Below are 23,940 nucleotides of genomic sequence, written 5' to 3' on the forward strand. Positions count from 1 at the left end.
AAAGATACCATGTTTTATTAAAATTATTTTTCCATGTTGTATACAAACTGAACTTTTGAATAAAATCAAGTACAACTACAGAATAATTTCAGAGTTGAAAGGCACAATGCAAATGTAAATTGCTACAAATCAACAAAATTGGAAAACATTTTAAAAATTATTTTTAGCACAAAAAAATTCCTTTAAGTAAATTCAGACCATTACACCATCACCAAAATAATACCTGGTTGGACACTTAATTTTTTTCCATTCATCTTCCAGCTAGATTAAGATGTTAACCATAATATTGTGGAATGTTCAGCATTTATGTTTGTTAACCACACATATATGATCCGTATAAGCACACTAAGAATTTAATGTGTTCAGACAAGTTGCTGATTTTGGCATACTTCAACCTGGAGAGAGTAAATAATCTTAATATAAGATGTGAGGAAGGAAGTCTCCCATGCAAACTTTTGTAGAGATCAACTAACAGTATAGACAAAATCTAAATAAAGGAGATTATTGGATGTCTTCAAAGTATGACCGTGTAAAATAGCAAATTGGATATTCTTGTGAACTAAATGCTCACAATTTCAAATCAAGAAATTACTAGCCACTTTGAGAATGCAATTAGGGAAGCAGAGTGATTTTAGGACAGTCTTTCAATCTTCCACTTTAATAGTTTTTCACCAAAACCATGAAATAAATTTAATACATTCCAATTTCTGTGAAACACAGATGAGGAAGAAATCTGTTAAAAACATGGAGTACATTTTTATTTCTAACTTTAAATCTCCTGTTAGGTTTTATAAGCTTTGAAATGCAAGTACAGCTTTAAAGCATCATAATGAGTAATTATAGATGAGTAATAATACAGCCAGTCAATATCCTAGGAAGCATCTGTAGGCGTTTTAATTGGAAATAAGCAACGAGATAAGGCTAATAGTAGTGCAGAAAAATGAACTTAAAAAAAAATTCAAAGTGTTGGGAATCCTCCTATCCTTCTTGGATTTTATTTTAATCATCTCCTCCACAGAGAATGAGCAGTACCTTCCTGTAGTCTCCAGATGTGTCTCCCTGGGGGCAAGCGAAGCAAATGTACAGTCAGATAAATGGGTTTCGACATGGAATACACAGTTCAGAGCCATCTGTGTTAACTTTTTCAATCTTGTCTGGCTTTTTCTCAGAGAGGTGTTTTTTAAAAATAACATGTTATTTTTTTATTGCAAAAATAATACATGTTCAATGTAGAGAATAAAGACCTAAAAGAAAAACATAAAAATCCTAATTCCACCAATCCAGAGATGACTATTCTTAACATTTTGGTGTGTGCATATCCTCCCAGACTTTTTTCTATGTGTGTAGGTTCCTGTGTGATGGGCCTATAGTGTTCTGTATTCTGCTTTTTTTACATAATGTAGACTATTTCCCTGTTTTAATTTATTAAATATTCTTCTACAACATCATTCTTTAATGGTTAAAAGGAATTCAATCGTATACAGGTAAAATAATTTATTTGATCACCCTCCCCCATTGTTAGATATTTGTTGTTTCCAGTTTTTCACTATTATAAACACTGTTGCAATAAGAATTATAGTTAAATTTTTGTGCATTTCTTGATGATTTAGTCAGGATAAATTTTCATAAAATGGGAATTACCAGATTAATCATCATGTATTTTCTTAAGCCTTTCAATATGTGTTGCAAAATAGCCTTCCAGAAAGGTGCTATAATTTCTACATACAATTTTTTATGGTCTAATTAATAGATCAATTTTTGCTTGTGTTTCACGGGCACTAGAAAAGAGGGAATCTCGGGGCGCCTGGGTGGCTGGGGTAGGTAAGTGTCCGACTCTTGATTTCCACTCAAGTCATGATCTCACGGTTGTGAGACTGAGCCCAGCATTGGGCTCCGTGTGCAGCGAGAGTCAGCTTGAGATTCTCTATCTCTCCCTCTCCCTCTGCCCCTCCCTCCTGCACTCTCTAAAATAACTAAATATATCTTAAAAAAAAAAAAAAAGATGGGGCGCCTGGGTAGCTCAGTCGGTTAAGCGTCCGCCTTCAGCTCTGGTCGTGATCCCAGGGTTCTGGGAATGAGCCCCACATGGGGCTCCCTGCTCAGCGGGCAGTCTGCTTCTCCCTCTCCCTCTGCTCCTCCCCCTGCTTGTGTTCTCTCTCTCAAATAAATAAATAAAATCTTAAAAATAAATAAATAAATAAAGAGGGAATCTCTGTCTATAGGATTCAAAGTTTAATATATAAATCTATTAAAATAAATCTTAATATATCCTTCTTTATGCTTTGCCTCATCAATCTGCCAAAGAATAAGGATGTGTTTGTTAAACTCTATCTGGCATACTATTGCCATCAATATCTTCTTTTGGAGCTTCAAATTTCTTGTTTATAGATCTGAATGCAATACTGGCACCTAAAGTTTCATGCAACTTAATCTTGGTTGTGAATAGTTGCCTTTCTTAATATAAAGTAATCCATTTTTTCCTATTTAATGCTTTTTCTCCTTAAATTCTTCTTTTTCCTGATAGTGTAATCCCTGCTTTCTTTTTTATATTGTCAAATGTAAACTGCCTTTATTTTAAGCTACTTTCATGTCACTGTGGTTTAGTTGTTCCTTATAAACAGCACAGACTTGGATTTTACATTTTTATATAACCTGAGGGCTTATTTATAACTTACATTTTGTCTTACTTCTGTCATTTTTTCTATTTTTTTAAAGGATTCTATTTATTTATTTGTCAGAGAGAGAGAGCACACACAAGCAGGGGGAGAAGCAGGTTTCCTGCTGAGCAGGGAGCCCAACGTGGGTCTTGATCCCAGGACCCTGGGTTCATGACCTGAGCCGAAGGCAGATGCTTAACTGACTGAGTCACTCAGGTATCCCTGTCATTTTTTCCATTATTGACATATTTTATATATCTGTTCTCATCCTTCTGACAACTGTTATTAAATGGGCAATATATTCTTTATTTTTAATCTTTTCCAGTGTTGTGTGTGTACACATATATATTTACATATTTATATATATATATAAACATATAATATAAATATATTTATAGTGATGTTGCCTGAGCCGATCAATATTTTTGTACCCCATCATTTTAGTGCCTGTATAGTATTATATCGTATAAATTTTCCATAATTTATTTGAGTCATCCCCTATTGGTTAACAAAAATAATAATATATAATGAATTATGTACCATAAGTATATACCATATAATTTATAAAATATAAATAACATAAAGTAATATAAATATAAATAATACTAAGATAAAATATAGGGACCCCTGGGTGGCTCATTCGTTAAGCGTCTGCCTTCGGCTCAGGTCATGATCCCAGGGTCCTGGGATCAAGCCCCGCATCAGGCTCTCTGCTCCACAGGAAGCCTGCTTCTCCCTCTCCCACTCCCCCTGCTTGTGTTCCCTCTCTCGCTGTGTCTCTTTCTGTCAAATAAATAAATAAAATCTTAAAAAAAAAAAGAAAAAAGAAAAAGGTAAATGACCTTTAAAAAAATAAGATAAAATACAATATTTAGTTGACTTTTTTCACATTTTGTGAGATGATTTTATTCAAATTCTTTCATAAATATGGTAAAATATATATAACAAAATTTGCCATTTTAACCATTTAAAGTGTATAATTCAATGGCACTAATTCACATTGTTGTGTAACCATCATCACTATTTCCAGAACCTTTTCATCTCCCCTACTCTGTAACCCACTAACCAATAACCTTCCATTTCCTTTCTCCCCCAGCTCCTGGTAACCTCTAATCTACTTTCTGTCTCTGTGAATTTACTTATTCTAAATATTTTGTGTAAGTACACAGAATCATACAGTATTTGTCCTTTTGTGTCTGGTTTAGTCCACTCAGCATGTTCCAAAGGTACATCCATGTACCAGAAACTTCATTCCTTTTTATGTATGTATATACCTCATTTTGTTTATCCATTCATCTGTTGCTGGATATTTAGGTTGTTGCCACCTTTTGCTATTATGAATAATAGTGTACAAGTATCTGTTAGAGTCCCTGTTTTCATTTCTTCTGAGTATATAGCAGTGAGTGGAATTGCTGGGTCATTTGGTAATTCTACGTTTAACTATTTTTTTAAATATTTAACTCTTTGAGGAAGTGCCAGACTGTTTTTCACAGTGTCTGCACCATTTTACGTCCACACCAGCAATGTACAAAGGTTCCAATTTCTCCATATCCTCCCCAACATTTGTTATTTTCTGTTTTTGTTTTTTAAGATTATAGTCATCCTAGTAGGTATGAAGTGGTATTTCATTGTGGTTTTGATCTGCATTTCCCTAATGATTAATGATGTTAAGCATCTTTTTGTGTGCTTATTGGCCATTTGTTCATCTTCCTTGGAGAAATGTCTATTCAAATCCTTTGTCACTTTTAAATTGGGTTGTTTGTCTTTTTGTTGAGTTGTAGAAAACATTTTATATATTCTGGATAGTAAACCCTTACTAAATATGACTTGCAAATATTTTCTCCCATTCTGTAGATTAATGCATTTTTATTTTATTTTCTCTAAAGAAATTCCTAAACCTATAATAGCTAAGTAAGAGGTATATTTTATTTTTTAAACATTTATTGCTGGGGTGCCTGGGAGGCTCAGTCAGTTAAGGGTCTGACTCTGATTTCAGCTCAGGTCATGATCTCGGGGTCCTGTGATTGAACCTTGCATCAGGGTCTGAGCTCAGCAGGGAGTTCGCTTCTCTCTCTCTCTCTCCCCTTCTGCTCCTCCCCCAACTCACACACCCATGCTCTCTCTCTCTCTCAAATAAATAAATATTTTTTAAAAAATAACAAACATTTATTGCCAAGCTGCCTCCCAGAAAGGTTAGACCAGTTTACAGTCCTGCCATAAGAGATGGTGAATTTTCCCCAAGCCCTTCTCAATGCTGGTTATGATCTCTTTAAACTTTGTTAAGGTATAAGGTGAAAGACGGTGATTTGTTTTTACTTACAATTCATTGTATATTATTGGTATTAATCACTCTATATATTTATTGTCCTTTGTGAAGTAAGTGCATGTTTTCTTTTTGGATTTTTTCCTTTTTCTTAGTGATTTGTAGAAGCTCTTCATATAGGGATATTAACTCTATATTATATAGTATAAATATATTTTCCCATAACTTCCCTTATAGTCATCCTTGAATCTAAAAAGTATTTTACTTACAGCTAGCTATATTTCAGCTCTGCAAAATAAAGTTACCTCATAGAAGGTCCAAAAATAGAAACAAGTCCCTAAATGCTTTATATACATAGTAACAAACTCAGCAGCTCAAATCACCTCATAATTATACTCTGCAAGCTATGTGTAGGATTCAGAATATTTAATTCACGGATCAAATCCTGATTTGAAGTTTACTGTGCAGGCAACACCAGCTTCTAGGGAAGTGGGTCTTGGCTTCATATTCATGAGACCCTTCTGGCTTCCTCAGGAAGCGAAATCCCAGTAATGAGGGGTTTTGAGGGATGAGTCATTTCTCGTCACCCCTGTGCCAGGTTAGGACTCCCGGAAGTCTGCTGCCAGGTACGGAAAGGCAGCAATCCAGGGTAACTAACATGCTTTTCCGTGTTTTCAGCGGACCTCAGCTGGCCTGGGATAGGGTTCTGGATGACCGATTTAGTTGTATACCTTCCACCGTAAGCAGGTAGACAAAGAAACTGCATTGTTAAAACTATTCATTAAAATATACTCTTTCTCTGTCTGGGGTTAACATGAAATAATTACTATATTCAGAAGGCAAACATTTCCAGCTTTTAACCTGGCAGAGATTTAAACATCTGTGTGAAAGGAGAGAAACTGGAAATACCTGAATTAGAGTACCATCTTTATTTATTTATTTATTTATTTTAAAGATTTTATTTATTTATTTGAGAGAGAGAGAATGAGAGAGAGAGCACATGAGAGGGGGGAGGGTCAGAGGGAGAAGCAGACTCCCTGCCGAGCAGGGAGCCCAATGCGGGACTCGATCCTGGGACTCCAGGATCATGACCTGAGCCGAAGGCAGTCGCTTAACCAACTGAGCCACCCAGGCACCCTAGAGTACCATCTTTAAAGGGGATGCTATCTGCCAGAGAGCAGCTAAGAAGTGTCTGAATGCCCAGGTTAGAACCCCATTCTTTCCTCCGAGCTTTCCCCTGGGCCAAGGCTGGGCTCTCGTGACCTACCTTGATGAAGGAGTACAGAGACTTTCCATAGAGCCTCTTGAAGTTTTCCCGGATGTCCATCATATCAATCTCTGCTCGAGAAACCATAATTCTAATGAGGGTTTCATCATCGGTGCCCAAGCCCTAAGGAAGAAAACAAGATCCATGCTGGTTTTCAGACGGTGTTCTTCTTTAGCTTATCAAGGCAAATCTCTCTGCATGGCTCTCCTGATGATGTCCTTTGCACCACAACCTTAGAAAGCCTGTGGAATACTCCTCACCACAGTGTTCAAGGCTTTCCAACGTTCTGTGTTCTGACCAGAGAAGACCACTCCCTGCCACTGGAGACATACTCTGAATTCTCAGCCTGCTGCCTTGCCTGCAGATTCCTCCCCCTGAATGTCCTCCTTCCCTCCCCAGCCTTACCATCCTTCCTACCATATGAAATCCCCCCATATAAAGCTTCCTTGAAGGTCCTGCTCACAGATACCAACTTCTTTATATAGTCTTTTCTGATCCTCACCCCCTCAACAAATATTGAAAAAAAAAATACTCTTTTTTCTGTGTTCCTATATATTTGGGTCCTCAACTACTGTCTTACATCCTATTTTGTTCTTGTTGGTGTTCTGCCCATACCTGCCTTCCCCTTCCTACCTTTTGATCTCTCCTGCACCTCCCATGGTTCCCAGCAAGGGTGTCTGCACACAGAGTATAATGCATGGTTAGGAGCCTGGGCTCTGAAGCCAGACTGCCAGTGTTTGCATCCCTGCTCCGTTACATCCTCACTGAGGACCTTGGACAAACTGCCTACCTCCCTATACCTCATTTTTCTCATCTGTAAAATGGGGGTTAACAACAGTACCTGCCCCATATAGCTGTTGTAGGGATAAAATTAATCCATATGTATATGGCACTAGGAATAGCGATCACTATTATTATTAAGTACTCAATAAATATTACCTAGTATTATCATTAGCAGGCATTCAGTGAAGTATTTGATGAACTGAATACCTCAGGCTGATTTTGGTTAATTTGTGTGGGAAACATAAGTAAACATGAAGGCAGACACAAGACAGGTTGGGGTCATTCAGATGCTAAAAATGAGGCCATTTACCTTCATAGATTTATAAAGCCTTTCAGCAAAATATGCAGATTTGTTCCTCATGCACTTTACTGTTAAGAGATGAAAAAAAGAAATAAAAAATTACAGATAAAATCTATGAGAAAAAAGTGACAGTTGTTCCCCCTGTTTCTACAAGGTATGAAATAGTATCTCTTGATTGCTTTGTTGGAAAAATTTGAGTCCAACAATGTTTTATGAACATAGACCATGGAGAAGTAATTAATAAAGTAATTAATTGGAGAGATAATAAAGGTAATTAAAGCAAAAGGCAGCATACAGTTTCAAAATGATTACTATCTACACCATATGAAACTGTTATTAGTTCTAACCATTCATAGACTTGCAAGATGCAGCTACTGTAGGATTATCTTTCCAGCATACTGAGATCTAAAGGCACAGAGGATATAAGATATATAAAGCTACATAATACAATAACAATCAGATCATATATAATACTTCTTGTTTAAAATTCTGGATCTCATTATGAGTGATTTAAACATTTTTTTTAATCCCTGAAAACAAAAAACTATATCTCCACGACAACAAACTGGTAAGGAGGACAGTCTATAAACATTTGTTTCTCTGCTCCCCGCCCCCTACCAGCTTACCTATGGCCAGCAGAGTATCTTCAAAACTACCAGATGTTTCAGATTTAATACTCTGCTCAATATCCTTCTGTGATATCCTTTTGTATTCATCAAACACTACAAACAATAACAAAGTGGAATTATAAATAATAAAAAAAGAATAGAGGAAACGAAAATTTATGGAGGGAATGAGCATCTTTCTAGAGCTCACACTTTATTCTTTGGCATACATCAAGAGGAAATTAATTAGCAATGTCAGTGAGAACCCAAGAGGCATGTGGCAAGTGGAATGGGTACTGGAGAGGACGAAGGACTATTGTGCCTCTCGGAGGATATCAGGCAAGCCCTTTCCCTTATTTGGGACCCCGCTCTCTCACACATAAAATGGAGATAACGTCTGGAGAGATTTGCTTTCTTTTCTCATTGTTCCCTTAATGAGCAGAACATGTCTTTTTGTAATTTTGGCCCTGGAAATCACCTGTATATTCACCTTCCTTTTGGCTCATCAAAACTAGAGCAATTCAACCCCTTCAAGACTGAGTTACATTTGATAACCAAATGGCTGCATCTTTTAATAGACTGTAACATAATTTTTTTTTCACTTTTTGCCAAATATTTTTGAATGTGATAAACCTATTTTCCTCTTACTGCCTTCTTCTGGAGCTTCTTAGAGTGGATATTTATCTTCTTAACATTGCTTTCTTTGGGGTGCTGCCCCAGGCCCCCCATCAGGGTGATTCTCACAGGGCTATCAATCCAGGGACACCCCTGCCCCCTAACATACACCATAAGCTCTACCAAGTGAGTGGGCAGTTCACTGAACCAGAACCAGTCTTACCCTCCTGGGGATTTTTAAATTGAGCAGATCGTGGTGATGGCCAAAAGGACTGAGTCATCTTTAACCCTAGAGAACATAGGATTCACCTGGGAAACCTGGGAGACTTCCTAGATGTCACTTTCAGGGATTTTAAGTCAGCCAGTCTGAAGTAGGGGTTCAAGAATCAGCATTTTCAACGAAGACCAGACTTTGGGAAACTGCCTTACAAATAAAATATGTGACTCCCTTCCACTGAGATCCCCAGATCTGCCTTGATTTCTGTACTTCCTGGAAATGTTTGGCTCTCCCTTCAATTCAGTGAGCCACCAGTATTTTCCATTTTCCCTCTTGTCCCATTCTGTATTATTTCTTCTTCTTACTTAAGTTGGAGTCTGTGTCTATTGCTTAGGATCAAAAGATCTAATTGACACATTTTCTTTTTTTTTTTAAAGATCTTATTTATTTTTGTGCATGTGCGCACGAGAGAGAGAGAGAGAGAGAGAGAGCGCGCAAGCACATGAGCGGGGGGGGGGGGGGGGGGGGGGGGGGAGAAAACTCTCCATTGAGCAGGGAGCCCGATGCGGGACCGATCCCAGGACCCTGGGATCATAACCTGAGCCGAAGGCAGACGCTTAACGGACTGAGCCACCCAGGCGCCCTAATTGACACATTTTCTAAGCCTTAGTTTTCTCCACTGTAAAATGGGGGAAATAATGGCTGCCCCAATGGGATGTTGCAACAAACAATGCCTGTAATATGCTTAGCACTGGGGGCGTCTGGACGGCTCAGTTCGCTAAGCATCTGCCTTCAGTTCAGGTCATGGTCCCAGCGTCCTGGGATTGAGACCCGCATTCGGGCTCCTTGCTCAGCGGGGAGCCTGCTTCTCCCTCTGCCCGCAGCTCCCCCTGCTTGTGCTCTCTCTCTTTCTGTCAAATAATAAAAAAAAAAATCTTTAATATGCTTAGCACTGCACCTAGAAGATAATTAATAAAACCTTAGTTATTTGAATCCTCACTATTATTGTTGGTTGGTAAAAAAATTATGAAGTTTTCTTTATCCCAAGAGTGCTTAGATTTTCTTCCAGTGGTTTACAAGCAGATATTTTATAACTTCCCAACAACTGACTTGGGCCTAGAAGTGAAAATTGTTATTTGCATTTTTTGAGGACCTGCAGTTCTTGGAAAATACCACCAGGGGGAGATTTATGTACTTAGTCATCCGGCAAGGAAGGGAAGGCGAAGAAATAGGGAGCTCAGTCAGAAGTTGGTGCATCTGATGGTAGCCCATGACATTTATTAACAGGTGTAATCACCTATTTTTAGTCACTGTGGAATATCCGAAAAAAATGCAACTTCCAAATGTGTTGTAATTTTCAATTATGTTTTCAATTTACTGAACTCATTCTCAAATTTCCCATAGGTTTTGTAAATTGTGTGTGATTATAAGGCATGGTGGGCTTAAAAAATGATGATGCAACGTAAAGACCTAAAGAACTTACATAAAAGATGAAATATCTTATTAAATCCTTATTGCTGTTTACAAGAAGAAAATAAACCTGACGACAAATGTGCTACAATTTTTTTCCCCAAAGAAGTTAAAAGCACATTACAAAGACTAAGCATTATCAGAAGCAAATTAGAAACATTACACATAGGAAATAAAATTTGGAATTATCCACTATTTATCTTATGCAACATACTCCCTAAAGAAATCACTTCTATTAACTTTACAACTTGGATATTAACTAGGGATAAATGTCAACCAACAATTTTATTTTTTTTGCTCACTGATGTACTGAAGATTTTTTCTTACGTAACTAAAATGAAATGGGGCTGCTTTAGAAAAAGGACTGACCATGAAGGTTTGGTTTCCTACAAACAGAAATGCCAAACTCCTATTAATATGTTGTATATCTGCTAATTATTCATAATTAAGCTTTCAGCGGGCACCTGGGTGGCTCAGTTGGTTAAGCGTCTGCCTTCAGCTCAGGTCATGATCTCCGGGTCCTGGGATCGAGCCCCATGTCGGGCTCCCCGCTCAGTGGAGAGTCTGCTTCTCCCTGTCCCTTTCCCTCTGCTCCTCCCCCTCACTCATCCTCTCTCTCTCAAATAAATGAAATCTTTAAAAAAAGAAAAAAAGAAATTGGCCCTCATGCACATCGTTGTACTCATACATCTCCAAGGTAAAACATCTAGGACAATTCAGTACAATCTGTTCTTTGTACAAGTAAAGGGGGAAAATTCTCAATTAATAATGGACAATAGTTTTCATCGTCTCTCATTTTCTTTGGAAGATGAGGCAAGCGCCTTACCATGCAACAGATGATTTCGGTTCCGGGAACAGAGAACAGTTAGAAATTTCACCTCATCTGTCCCCCACTTCTTCTCTCCAGCCTCATACAGGTCCTGAAGCCAAACAAAGCACAAGTTTAAGCCATCACAGAGAAGGTGCCAGGAAACATGCAAATATTTCCAGAACATCAAAGAGTTGAGCTGGCTTTGTTTTATTTTGTTGGTGATGGGTGTGGGAATGCTCTTTGTGATGAGTGGCAATGACTCAAGATTTTTCCTTAGGTATAAAACTAATGGGACCTTGGGGCGCCTGGCTGGCTTAGTCAGTTAAGTATCCGATTCTTGATTTCAGCTCAGGTTATGATCTCAGGGTCTTAAGATTGAGCCCCGCCTTCGCTCCGTGCTGGGCGTGGAGCGTGCTTAGGATTCTCTCCCTCCCTCTGCCCCTTCCTGCCCCGGCCCCCAAAAAAGACTAATGGGAAAGTCAGAGCAAGCACCAGCAGCTCCCAATATACGGACTACATAGTTCTCTCTTTTTCTTTTTTTAAAGATTTTATTTCTAAGTAGTCTCTACACCCAACGTGGGGCTTGAACTCACAACCCTGAGATCAAGAGTCACATGCTCCACTGACTGAGCCAGCCAGGTGCCCCACATTGTTTTATCTTAAGAGCTAAAAGGCATGCCCTAGACTAGCTGTTCTGTACAGCAGCCACCAACCAAATGTGGCTATTTACATTTTTTTTTAAAGATTTTATTTACTTATTTGACAGAGAAAAAGAGAGCACAAGCAGGGGGAGCGGTAGGCAGAGGGAGAGTGAGAAGCAGGCTTCCTGCTGAGCAGGGAGCCCGATGCGGGGGCTCGATCCCAGGGCCCTGGGATCATAACCTGAGCCGAAGGCAGACGCTTAATGACTGAGCCACCCAGGCGCCCTGGCTATTTACATTTTAACTAAGATTAAATTAAATTAAAAATTCACTCTTCAATCATACTAGCTATATTTCAAGTGCTCAGTGGCCACATGTGGCTGGTCTGACTGAGAAGTTGAATTTTAAATTAAATTAAATTTAGTTAATTAAAACTAGCTAGTGGCTACCCATACTAGACAACGCCAATGTAAACATTTTTAGCATCACAGAAAGTTCTATCGGACAGCACTGCTCTGGAATGATCTGTGATTTGCTTGAGGCTACGGAAGATCTCACAGTAGAACCAGGACCCATTAGTAATTGCTTACATTCCTTTTTTTTTTTTTTTTCATAATTGCTTATATTCCAAACAGGTAGGACTATAAGAAATTCTGGTCGCTTTAACTACATTACTGATAAATCAAAACTAGTATTCCTATCACCTTACTGCTATTAAAAAAAACAAAGAAAATAGGGGTGCCTGGTGGCTCAGTCGTTGAGCATCTGCCTTCGGCTCAGGTCATGATCCCAGGGTCCTGGGATCGAGCCCCACATCGGGCTCCCTGCTCCATAGGAAGCCTGCCTCTCCCTCTCCCACTCCCCCTGCTTGTGTTCCTTCTCTCGCCATGTCTCTCTCTGCCAAATAAATAAATAAAATCTTTAAAAAAAAATAAACAAAATAGCAAGTGTTGGCGAGGATGTAGAGAAACTGGAACCCTGTGCGGTTGATGAGAATGGAGAATGACGCAGCTGCTATAGAAAACAGTATGGTTGTTCCTGAAAAAATTAAAAATAGAATTACCACAGGATCTAATACTACTACTTCTGAGTATACAGCAAAAAGAACTGAAAGCAGATCTTTACAGAGATATTTGTATACCATGTTCATAGCAGCATTATTCACAATAGCCAAAAGGTAGAAGCAACCCAAACTGTCCATTGACATGTGAATGGAAAAGCAAAGTGTGGGTGTACGCACGCAACGGAACGCTATGCAGCCTTACAAAGGAAGGGAATTCTGGCACAGGCTGCAACACGGGTGAACCTTGAGGACATTGTGCTAAGTGAAATAAGCCAGTTACACAAACACTGAATACTGTGTGATTAACTTGTATGAGACCTCTAGAGAGGTCAAACTTCTAGAAACAGGAAGCCAAATTGTGGTTGTCAGTGGCTGGGGGGAGGGAGAGATGAGGAGTTGTTTAATGGGTATAGAGTTTCAGTTCTGTGAGGTGAGAAAGTTCTGGAGATGGGCTGTACAAGAATGTGCATAGAGTTCACACTACTGAACTGTATACTTAAAAACAGTCAAGATGGCAAATTTTATGTTATGTGTATTTTATTAAAAACAAATGTTTTTAAACTCTTTATTTATAATCAGCAGCTGGCTTGTTAAATTTTTCAAAATGCCCTTATTTGACACATTTTGTCACTCTGTGGGCTTACTTCCATCTCCTCATTCTTCGCTTGTCTAATTTCCTCACTGCTTTAGAGTCAGTTCACAGAACCATGGAATTTTAAAGCTCGAAGGGCACAAAGGCTTCATCTAAGTAGTAAAGTAATAAACTGTAAAATTCAGATTTCCATTGAAGATCATTTCTCATGAGCCCCTCTAGCTCCCTTTATCTCTTCTTGCTCTTCATTTGGCTTCATGTTCATCTGTTATTTTCTCACTTTTTTTTTTTTAGCTCTTGTTTCATTGAAATCTGTTTTTCTCTCAACCTGAAATCTGTGTCTTCCTTACAGTATGGCTACGTTTGCCTCCCTTCCTGCTTCTGTGTATTCACAGGCCACATGGTGTTTGGGCTGAGGCATTTGTGGCTTTTCATGCTCTTCCATTCTTAAATGATGAGCAGCCTATCCGGATATGGTTTTTCCCTCCAGAACAAGGTGAGTGGATTCTTCCTGAAGCGCCTCACTTTTTATTTGCATGGATTTCAAGCAGGAGCACCAGTTGCTTGTCCACGGAGGGCAGCCAAGACACAGGAGTTCCCTGAGGAATTTCTTCCTGTTTGCATGAAGCCACTGTGCCTGCTTCTGGCTTGGAGCTGGGGGGGATCAGCAGCTTTTCTGGGGTAGAAATGTCTTTCCGGAGTCGTTGGCCCAGGTTCGCTGCCCATCTGGCATTTTAATGGCTCTCCTCCATAGTTTCCAGTGTTGCTGCAGATTTTCCCTATTTTTATATTTGCTGGTTTGTTTGTTTTTCAGAAGGGAATCAAAATGTGTCATCTAGCCAAAACTTGTAAGGGCATTTTTAATGTCATTTTACTATATCACAAGTTTCTTTCTAAAGTGGGAATTCTGAGTGCTCCTGGTTATGTCCTTCGGTGCAAGTTTCATCCCAAGAACAGATACAATTGGACTTGCTGGATAACAGCCTCTATATTTTAAGATTTCTACCTTTTATAAGTAACCATTACCTAATTCCACCTGCCCTGATCATTCTTCTCATCTCAAACTCACTTACTTTCCTCTGTCAAAATCAAGATATAATACCCACTGTTTGCAAATACTCCCCTTGTTGCTGATACAAGTCACAGAGCAAAGGCTGAAAAGGTTTTCCTCCTGTTTTATCCTCTAAGAGCTGAAATCTCAGCTGCAGTTGTTCTTAAATTCCTCACCTCTTGGTAAAGACTTGAAAGGATCCAGAAAAACCTACTCTGAGCTCTACTCCCTCTGTCCAACTTCCCCAGCCCAAACTTACTTGGAAGCCCCTTTTCACCCCAATCACTCCCAAGGGGAACTGTGCTCCTTGAAGAGCCCCTAAAACATTTGTTCATTGAATTGCATGGTTTTAAAAAATTAGACCTGGATTCTAAGAGCCCAATTCCACCAGCTATGTGATCTGGGACAAGTTATTTAAATCTTTGCATCAGTTTCTTAATCTCTAAAGCATACGAAATAATAATATCTACTCCACAGATGTGTTGTAAGGAAAAAGCATAAGGTTGTTAATGCAATGCCTGGCACCTAGGAGACCCATCAGAAACCGACGGTGGGTATAATGTCTCCGGAATAAATTGCTCACTAACTCTTCATTTAATTTGAGATTCACCCGGGCTATGGAGGCTCCTTCCAACATGCTTCCAAAAATGCTGTCCTTGAGGTAGCTGATATTCACATAAGCATCCTGGAGTTCCAATGTCTTCAATACTTCCTCCCTCCTCAAAGCTTCTGGATTAAAGGCAATTTCCTATTTCTCCAGTATGGGATGGGCCCCTCTGTATCCTCAGAACTCTTATGACACGATTACCCCTCTCCCTTCTGGTGAAAGCAATAGGTTCTTTCCTGTAGAATCCATAGTGATTCACTCCTCACATACTGAATGGGACCAATCCTTCCCTGTGGTTGTATGTTGGTTAAGAGTACAGGGTCTAGATCCAAACTGCCCAGGTTCAAACCCTAGTTCTTCCATGTATTACCTGTGAACTTGAGCAAGGAACTGGATTACTGTAAGCCTCAATTCCCCCATCCATAAAATGGGGATAGCAGTACTTGGTTCGTGGGGTTATTGCAAGGATTCAACGACATACTTCGTGTCAAGAGCTCACAACAGTGTTTGGTACCTGGTAAGGACCTGTTTTTTATTAGCTATTGTAATTAGTGTTATCTGGCCACAGTAAATGAATCGGGGTTGGTGCCAGGGCAGCCATCAGTGGGCTGGGCACCAGGGAAACAACTGCTTCTTGGGGTTGGATATTAATTTTACCCCACAGGGTACACACTGTGCCAAGCTCTTTTACACAGGTTCTATCAAACATTCTCTCTGGGGAAGTAAAAATGCAAGGTAAACAAAGTGTAGGCAGGTCCCTTCACCTCCAGGTGATTCAGAAGACCCTCCATGGTTCTCTGGGGTGGCCATACCATGATCTCAATGTCAAGAACCCAAGGATCTTATATAATAACGCCCTGTGTCACCCCAAGCCCCAGGTATATTTCTGCAAGAAATTTCTGCTATTAAAGGTCATCTGTGGGAATCTTTTTTTTTTTTTTTTTATAGAACATATCCCAGCCTGGCCAATATACACTGAAATATAAATATAAAAGGGAGTCCACCAACTAAGGCCTTACTGGCAAAAGAAAAGAAAGAAACTGCAGTTCTACTAACCTGAGCATCCTGTCTCATGAGAGCATCATCCAGATAATTTCCTTCGTCCCTGCCACCCTGAGAAAAACAAAGCAAAGAGAATGAGACAGTATCCATGAAGACAGAATGTCTGGGAACCCAAGGACATGGTCATTAGACTGAATGCCAACAGGGGTCACACTTCCAGCCTAGGGAGGGATGAATGTGCTTCCATTATTCCTGTGGCTCTAACCTGTGCCTAGAAAACATTACCAACCAGAGAGCCAGCGATTCCTGAATGCTGCCCAGGTGTCTATGCCAGGAGAAGCGAAGGAGGTGAACCCCGCCTGCTGACCACCCCCTCCCCTGCGCCACCACCCCCACGCCTATGTCTTCCTAGCTGACCAAGGCCTTCCTAACTGGCAAATCTACATTGATCAATTCTGCCAAACAGGGGCTGGGAACAGAAGAAAATCAAGAGTCTAGGACCAGCGGTGGGGCTTAAGGAGCATGTGAAAATGCTCCATCCCTCATGGACACCAGCTCCCGGGGAGGGCGGGGTTAAAGCCTTGGAGGAAGGCTTAAGGAGCCACAAAACAGGCGACTTTCCTCTGGTTTGTTAGACTATTTTTATTTGCTATGCTGTCTCAATATTCTATGGTCTAGGCATGGCTTGGCAGAATGCTAAATCTGGGAGGCAAAGAACAAAATGGGTAGGAAATAAGAAAAGCAGGCTGGCGTTATTAAGTATCAGAGACAGGGGAGAGAGAGGGTGGGAGATGATTTCCAGGGTCCTGCTTTGTTGGAAGAAGAGCAACAGTATTAACAGAAACAGGCAAGTCAGGAAGATGAGCCGGTTTGGGGGGTGGGGGCGGCGGAGAGAAATGAGTTCAGATTTAGGTTAGGAGGCCTGATTTGAGGAAGCACCTTAGAAAGCAGTGAGAAATGAGAGTCTTATACTCAGGAAGGAGGTCAAGATAAAGACAAAATTTTGGAAGTCAGGTGAAATATCTCATGGATGCATCATCTATTTTCTGGCGCCTCTGATCCCACACTAGCCCAGTCCTGCTTTATTTCTCATCTGGAATATTGAAGTAACTACCTACCTGGCCTCCCAGCCTCCAGTTCAACTGATCTTACACACCACTATTACATTACTCTTCTGAAAATGCAGTTCCCTCCAGCATTCCCAAACCTTCAGTGGCTCCCTACTACTCTTGCAACAAGGGATCCCAGGTCTTCCTTCCACCTTGCTCCTAGAATTGCCTGCCAACTGCTCAGTCGGTTGTCGACTGACATGAAACACCCCATGGTTCCTGCCTCCTTGCCTCTTTCTGGCTGTTCTTCCTGTGTGTGATGCACCCACCTACACCTCTGCTTCTTGAAATCCTAGCAAACCTCCAGGTCCTCTCCGAACCGGCACCTCTGTCATGAAGGCTTTTCTTTTGTTTCTGCAACCAGACTCTCTCCTTGAACCTTCTTTTTACTCTGTTCCTCTCCTTGGGCACTTTTCCTGCTTTTATTACAGCAACCTGTGTACCTGATATATAAATATAATATTTATATATGTGATAATATAAACTCATAAAGCAAGGGTATCTGGCATGTATTAGGTACTTGTATATGCAAATTTGAATAAATGGGTATGCGTGACTACCCAGAGTCTCTAAAAGAAAGAAGATGAAAACAACAGACAGGCCCAAGAACAACACCTGGGGAATATTCACATTTGGGAGGATGAAAGGATGAGAAAGTCTGGAGAAGAGATAAGGAGTGAGCGCCCCAAAGAACTCAACCCCTGTCAGAAGCAGCCCACAGAGGGAGCGACTCACAGCGGACAGAGACACCAGCACCCTCTGGAACATGAACGAAGTGTCAGAGCGAATGTCATCTTCAAGGCTCCGCCCATACTCTGGCAAGAGAGCAAAATGAGCTGCATCAGGAGAGAGTCCTGCCCAGCACCGCGTCCTGCTCCAGAGCCGTCTGCCCTCCCCAGGATTAGCCAGTTTACTGAAGCAGCTCCTCATGAGGGTTTTCACCCTGCACACAGTTTTTCAAAAACTGAACGCTGATGAAATGGTCAAGGTAGGATTAGAGGAAACAAGATGTTCCTGTTCCTGTTCCTTAACGTGGGAGGTCGAGGGGTGCCTGGGTGGCTCAGTTGGTTAAGCCTCTGCCTTCAGCTCGGGTCATGATCCCAGGGTCCTGGGATGGAGCCCCGCATCTGGCTCCCTGCTCTGCGGGGAGCCTGCTTCTCCCTCTGCCTCTGCCTGCCATTCCCCCTGCTTGTGCTCTCTATCTCTCTGTCAAATAAATAAATAAGTAAAATCTTTAAAAAAAAATTTAAAAGAAAGAAAAAAAACATGGGAGGTCAAGAAGGCTGCGGCTGTAATCCTCCCTCTGTGGTTCCTACTGCCCAGGGCTCTGTCCTCACTGTGGTTCTCAGTGACATAGAGAATGGTGACGGTTGAAAGGAAAACAGAAAGCAGTTTCTGAACCCATGTTTGGGGACCTGCAGGGGGCTGTCAGGCCCAAGTTCCAGCACGTGCCTTCTGAGAGTTTCCCCCAGAGAAGCTCTAACCCTTCACAGCCCCTCAGGTTTAGAAAACCTATATTCAGCAGACGTGGGGATCTGAGTGCTTGAACCAAGCTCCCAAGGTCTAGTATCTCCTGCTCTGAACACTTACCAAAAAACTCTTATTGTTTTGTTTTCTTTCTACCAGAGTAGTGCATGTTTACTATGGGAAACTTAGGGAAAAACAGATAGATAAAATGAAGGAGGAAAAAAAAAACCCCACAAAACTCTACCATAATCCCTTTAATGAAATTTAATAATATCCTTCAATATACATTTTGGTGACTACATAATACTCCACTGTGTGGGTGCACCATATTTTGCTTAGTCAATATGCTACTGTTGGATATTTTTAGCTGTATGAACAATACCAAATAAGCACTTTAGGATCTAAACCTTTGCGCATTTTTTTATTGCCCTCTTAGGGCAAAAAGACCTATTTTAAAGGCTCTTCATAAGTATCATCCTCTGGAGATTTTTAAGAGGGCAGTAAATGTCTATCTTTCTGAGATGGCTGGAGGGTATATAGTCCCGTCTGGAGGTAAGAAGTTGGGCTAGACAGCCCCCCAGGCCACTCCCTAGAATGTTAAGATTCATTGGTGCCACCACTTTTGAACAAACACGTTTGATTCTCTGCTTGATAATAAGAACCTTCCAACTTTCAGGGTCATAAAATGCTACACTGGGTGGCTTCAGTGGAGTGGCATCTTAACCAGAGAAGTCTTGAGAAGCCAACAGACTGTCATTTCCCTAGACAGGGATCTGCCTGAAACTGAGGATCCCTCATGGTCAGTGTTGCTATGAGGAGAGTTTAATCCATAGGTAATGACCCGCTGCTAGTTTACTTCTCAAATCACAGTGAAGCCTCAACGGGGCCACTGAGGACGCTACATACGAAGCTGGTAGGTCTGGTTTATGCGCCGGATCTCCTCGGGCGTCCGGGAGGCCAGGATCTCAATCAGGCAGCCCTCATCCGTGCCAGCTCCCTACACACGAAACCCAGAGGAGAGGGAGTTAGGAGCCAGTTCACAATGTTGAATCCCAGACACAGAGGCATATATAGCCAGGAATCTGCAGAGAATAAAGACAACCCACGGGGTTCTAGCAACAGGATTTGTTAATTTTAATTGTCCTGCCCAAATTCCAATGTATTTATCATAATTGTTTTTAGTAATAACAAACATTTATGGGCTGTTTGTATTGGATGGTTATTGTGCCAGGTTATGGACAGTGCCTGCCCTCTGGGGGCGCTTAATCTCTCCTTGACTTCCCCTGTACTTTTCCTCTGAAGGGCAGAATCTTCTGGCAAAGACTGTCAACCTCTTTGCTCTCCCAGAACCTTCCACAAGGCTGTTCACGGACATGGCTGGGGAGGGTAATTGTATTTGAATTTCGTAGTTGATCATTCAAAACTGGCAGACCCTGGACTGGGGCACAGTGGACCCAGCAATGAGGGAGGCCAAGAACCCTTTCTGACAGTTCTGAGGCTACAGCAGACCCAGAGGCTGCACTGGGTCCGCCATAAAGCTTCATGTCTCAGAAGCAGCTACACAGCAAGGAAGTTCCTGGAGCTGCACCGCGGGCACAACCATCGCCGCCCCCCCGGAGCCACGGGAAAGAGCAAATGATCGCCTCATGTCGTCGGGAACAACCCTTACGTGACAACTGCTGTGATGTAATGTCACGTTCTCGCGCTGTCACCAACGAGGGGAACTGTCTCTCCTGTGCCTCCCCCTCCCCCCTCTCACAAGGCTTTTGTCGCTTTCTTGAGGAAGCTGGTCAGCGGCTGCAGGAGAGCAGGGCCACACACCTTCACGGCCCTCCGCAGCTCCTGCACGTCGTACAGCACGGTGGGCGTCATCATCCCCACGATCACCCGCTCGAAGTTGCCACTCAGTTCCGACTTCAAGTCCTCTATCAGGTCCTGCAAAGCAAGCAAGGGGCTCTGTGTAACTGCCACGCTAACTTCAACCAGCCGCTCTCGCAGTGTGGGCCGGGGCTGCCTGGGGTCTCCAGACCCCGTCAGGGGGCCTGCACGGTCGTGACTCTCTTCATGATAACACGAAGACAGCATTTGCCTTTTCACTGTCATTCTCTCACAGTTGTACAGTGGAGTTTTGCAAAGGCTACCGGAGACATGTACATTTCTACAATTATGTTACAAGGCTTTTTTTTTTTTTTAAGATTTTATTTATTTATTTGACAGAGAGAGAGAGAGAGAGAGCACAAGTAGGCAGAGTGGCAGGCAGAGGGAGAGGGAGAAGCAGGCCTCCCGCTGAGCAGGGAGCCGGATGTGGGGCTCGATCCCAGGACCCTGGGATCATGACCTGAGCCGAAGGCAGCCGCTTAACTGACTGAATCACCCAGGCGCCCCTGTTACAAGACTTTTTAAATGCCCCCTTTCCAACTACGTATCTGTACAAGACCAGATTTTCTTCCTATGCTTCAACCAAAACCACGCATCACCACAAACAGTGCAGAAGCAGGTATGAGAATCCAACTGTCCTCCATTAAGCCAGGCATTAAAGAACTTTGCAAAATGTAAAACAATGCCAATTTTCTTGCTAAATGTTTTTGTCTTGGAATGTATAGCTATTTTTCATAAAAGTGTTATTTATATTAACATGTAATGTGTTTATTATTTTTAAATAAGTTAACAGACATATATTTTTTAAATGCCTGTTTTAATTTCTAATATGGCAAATATCAGTAGATATAATCCACAAAAAGAAAAAAGTCCTCAGTAAGTTAAGTAAAAGGATCTTGAGATCAAAAAGTTTGTAGACTCTGACTTAAATGTATTCACTCACTTAGCAGTGTACTTTGAATATATTTCCAAGTCAATAATCACCTATGACATTTTTAACAGCTGCTAAAATTTCTATATGTAGGTGCAATATAATTTCTTTCATTGGTCCCGTTTCTATTTTCGTACCGTTACATATACATGCATTTAGCTGTATCTTTGTGATCATTCATGATTATTTCTTAAGACTCAATTCCTAAAAAGAAATGTAATTCTTTGGACAAAGGACCAAATTCTAAAGAAGTTTATTCACATCTCCTCCTAGAACAGGTCAGAGAGTTCAAGAACCCGCTTAAGATCAACCAATATAAGAAGCTGAGATACTGTTCAAGTCAGATCTCTGATTCTCACAAACCTGACTGCACAGCCCTGTATTTCAAATCCACACATACTGCATGAATGAACAAATCAGTGCTCAATCCGTTAACACTGGGCATCTTAACAAACTGCTATCAGATGAGCTTCGTTCGGAGGCTGAATATTCCAGTTCACACATCACATGCATGTTGACACCAATCTGTGCTCATTAAGTATCTTTGGGACGGAGAAGAGTTCCAAATGCCCAAAAGACAGTCTGAGCTATGAAGAATCTCATTCCCCACTGGGGTCCCAGCCAAAGCTGGCATGCAGATGCCCTGGGGGATCGCCAAACCAGCTCTGTCCCAGCCAGCACTTTAGTGCCAGTCTTCGAGAAGCAGCTGCAGTTGGACTAGCTATAACGTTTCTCGAGGATAGAAACATTTACCAGAGTTACTGTACTCTGAGACCTAAAACACTCATTGATAATGTTTCCTCCGTAAAAAGATTCTTGCTAATCACACAGACAGTGTGGAGGAAAGGTTGGCTGGACTGGCTCTGGTAAGTGAGTTGCTGAAAATGGAGTTTGAAAGAGGGTCCCTGAGGGGTGCACGATTCAGAGCAGAAGGGGTGAATGAACACCCTCTGAATGCTAAGGTTACAAATTATATACATCTTCACCAACACACTGGCCTCATTCTAGAATTTGAGAGGGTGTCCCTCAACTGAGGATCATCAAAGGAATGAATATATGCGACAAATGTGTTTATGTGGAAGAATCGGAATAGACTAAATCCTAGGACAGCCTGTTTAAAACAAACTAGATATAAACACTGCTCCATCCACAGTGGCCTAACGGCAGCCTGACCAGGATCAGGAAGGCAGTGCTGGAAGGGTGGGGGCAGAGTCCACTGAGCGACCAAGTCCCTGCAAGGAGCTGGGTGGGAAGACACCAAGAGCTCCCAGAAATCACGTCTGGCTAAGGAGAGTGGCGGGAACATGCTGAAACCATTTTGTTTTGTTTTGTTTTGTTTTTTTCAAGAACATCTTTAAACAGGGCAAGGATCTGCTTCTGAAAACCCAGGGCCACTTCAGGAATCTAGCTCAGGAAGAGACCCCAGCCTCCCTGCTGCCTGACAGGTTCTTCGTCAGCCCCCGGAGCCGGAGAGGCTGCAGCCTACCCTGCCGATGGTGGTCTTGTAGGCCGTCCTGATTTCCTGGCGCTGGGCCGTGTTGCGGTAAGCGAGGACGCTGATGATGGCATCTTCGTCAGTGCCTGGCGGAGAGTGGGGACAGTGAGTGAGGTGATTTGAGAGAGGAGTGAGAAAACAGGTCCCCCAAGGACACCAGCGTTACCCCCAACACATGCAGAGATCTTTTTAAGAAAAGAGGTCCTTGTTCACTAGGTTTGTCTATTTTTTCAGGAACCAGACGCTAGATTTGAGTCTTAGCCTCTCTTTTTTTTTTTTAGCCTCTCCTTGAATCAACTGTTTACCACTGAAAAAAAACCTAACTTCTCTGAGCATCAGCTTCCTTACCCATGAATGTGAGTGACCATAGCACCTTCCCTCACAGGGCTGCTGCAAGTGTTCAATAAAACAAGGAAGTGAATTCCTTAGCACAATGCCCCGCAGTGACTAAATATTCACTAAATGCTGACTGGAATTGTGTTTTACCCTCCTCTGCAATTCTTTTCATGTCTTTTGGTTCTTCTGTATCTTCCATATTCTTGCTTTTTCTCTCTTCATTTTTTTAAAAGATATTATTTATCTATTTGAGAGAGAAAGAGAGAGAGCAAGAGAGGCAGAGGAGGGAGAGGGAGAAGCGGACTCCCTGCTGAGTGCAGAGCCTGACACGGGGCTCGATCCCAAGAACCTGAGATCACGACCTAAGCCAAAAGCAGACGCCTAACCGACTGAGCCACCCAGGCGCCCCTCTTCTCATTTTTAATCTTATCATTTCCTCTGAGTTTTGAAACAATTCGGACTCTTAATTCACTTGCACTTTGCAGGGTTTTGCTTCTTAATTTCAGCATAATTAGCGAACAGTATTGTGTTAGTTTCAGGTGTACAATATAGTGATTCACCACTTCTGTCCATCGCTGAGTGCTCGTCACTAGTGTACTCGACCCCCTTCACCTGGGGGGTGAAGCCTGCAGGGTTTTATGGGCTGCCCACTTCATGCACTGGCGCTCTGAGATCCGTAAATGTGTTTTTCATTTCCAAGCTATCCTTCCTGACCTCAGGCAGTTCCCTTTTGATAACTGCTGACGAATTCCCACTGTGCAATACCCGACCAGAACTTC

The 23,940-nt window shown here is 41.6% G+C and overlaps 1 protein-coding gene across 3 annotated transcripts in view; it reads right to left on the reverse strand.

Annotated features, from left to right (window-relative positions):
* ANXA4 (annexin A4) overlaps positions 1-23,940 on the reverse strand; it is a 69,439-nt gene continuing 45,499 nt past the window's right edge. For all 3 annotated transcript variants that reach the window (XM_032410788.1, XM_032410787.1, XM_032410786.1), the window contains exons 4-13: positions 22,817-22,911; positions 20,343-20,456; positions 19,428-19,518; positions 17,790-17,869; positions 16,000-16,056; positions 11,005-11,098; positions 7,898-7,993; positions 7,281-7,339; positions 6,188-6,310; positions 1-1,059 (exon numbers count right to left, since the gene is read on the reverse strand). In XM_032410788.1, the coding sequence (XP_032266679.1) occupies positions 1,000-1,059; positions 6,188-6,310; positions 7,281-7,339; positions 7,898-7,993; positions 11,005-11,098; positions 16,000-16,056; positions 17,790-17,869; positions 19,428-19,518; positions 20,343-20,456; positions 22,817-22,911 (869 nt within the window). In that variant the 3' untranslated portion in view covers positions 1-999. The remainder of the gene's footprint in view (positions 1,060-6,187; positions 6,311-7,280; positions 7,340-7,897; positions 7,994-11,004; positions 11,099-15,999; positions 16,057-17,789; positions 17,870-19,427; positions 19,519-20,342; positions 20,457-22,816; positions 22,912-23,940) is intronic.

This window comes from Phoca vitulina, unplaced genomic scaffold, assembly GCF_004348235.1.
Source record: "Phoca vitulina isolate PV1807 unplaced genomic scaffold, GSC_HSeal_1.0 scaffold12, whole genome shotgun sequence".
Classification (NCBI taxonomy): Eukaryota; Metazoa; Chordata; class Mammalia; order Carnivora; family Phocidae; genus Phoca; species Phoca vitulina.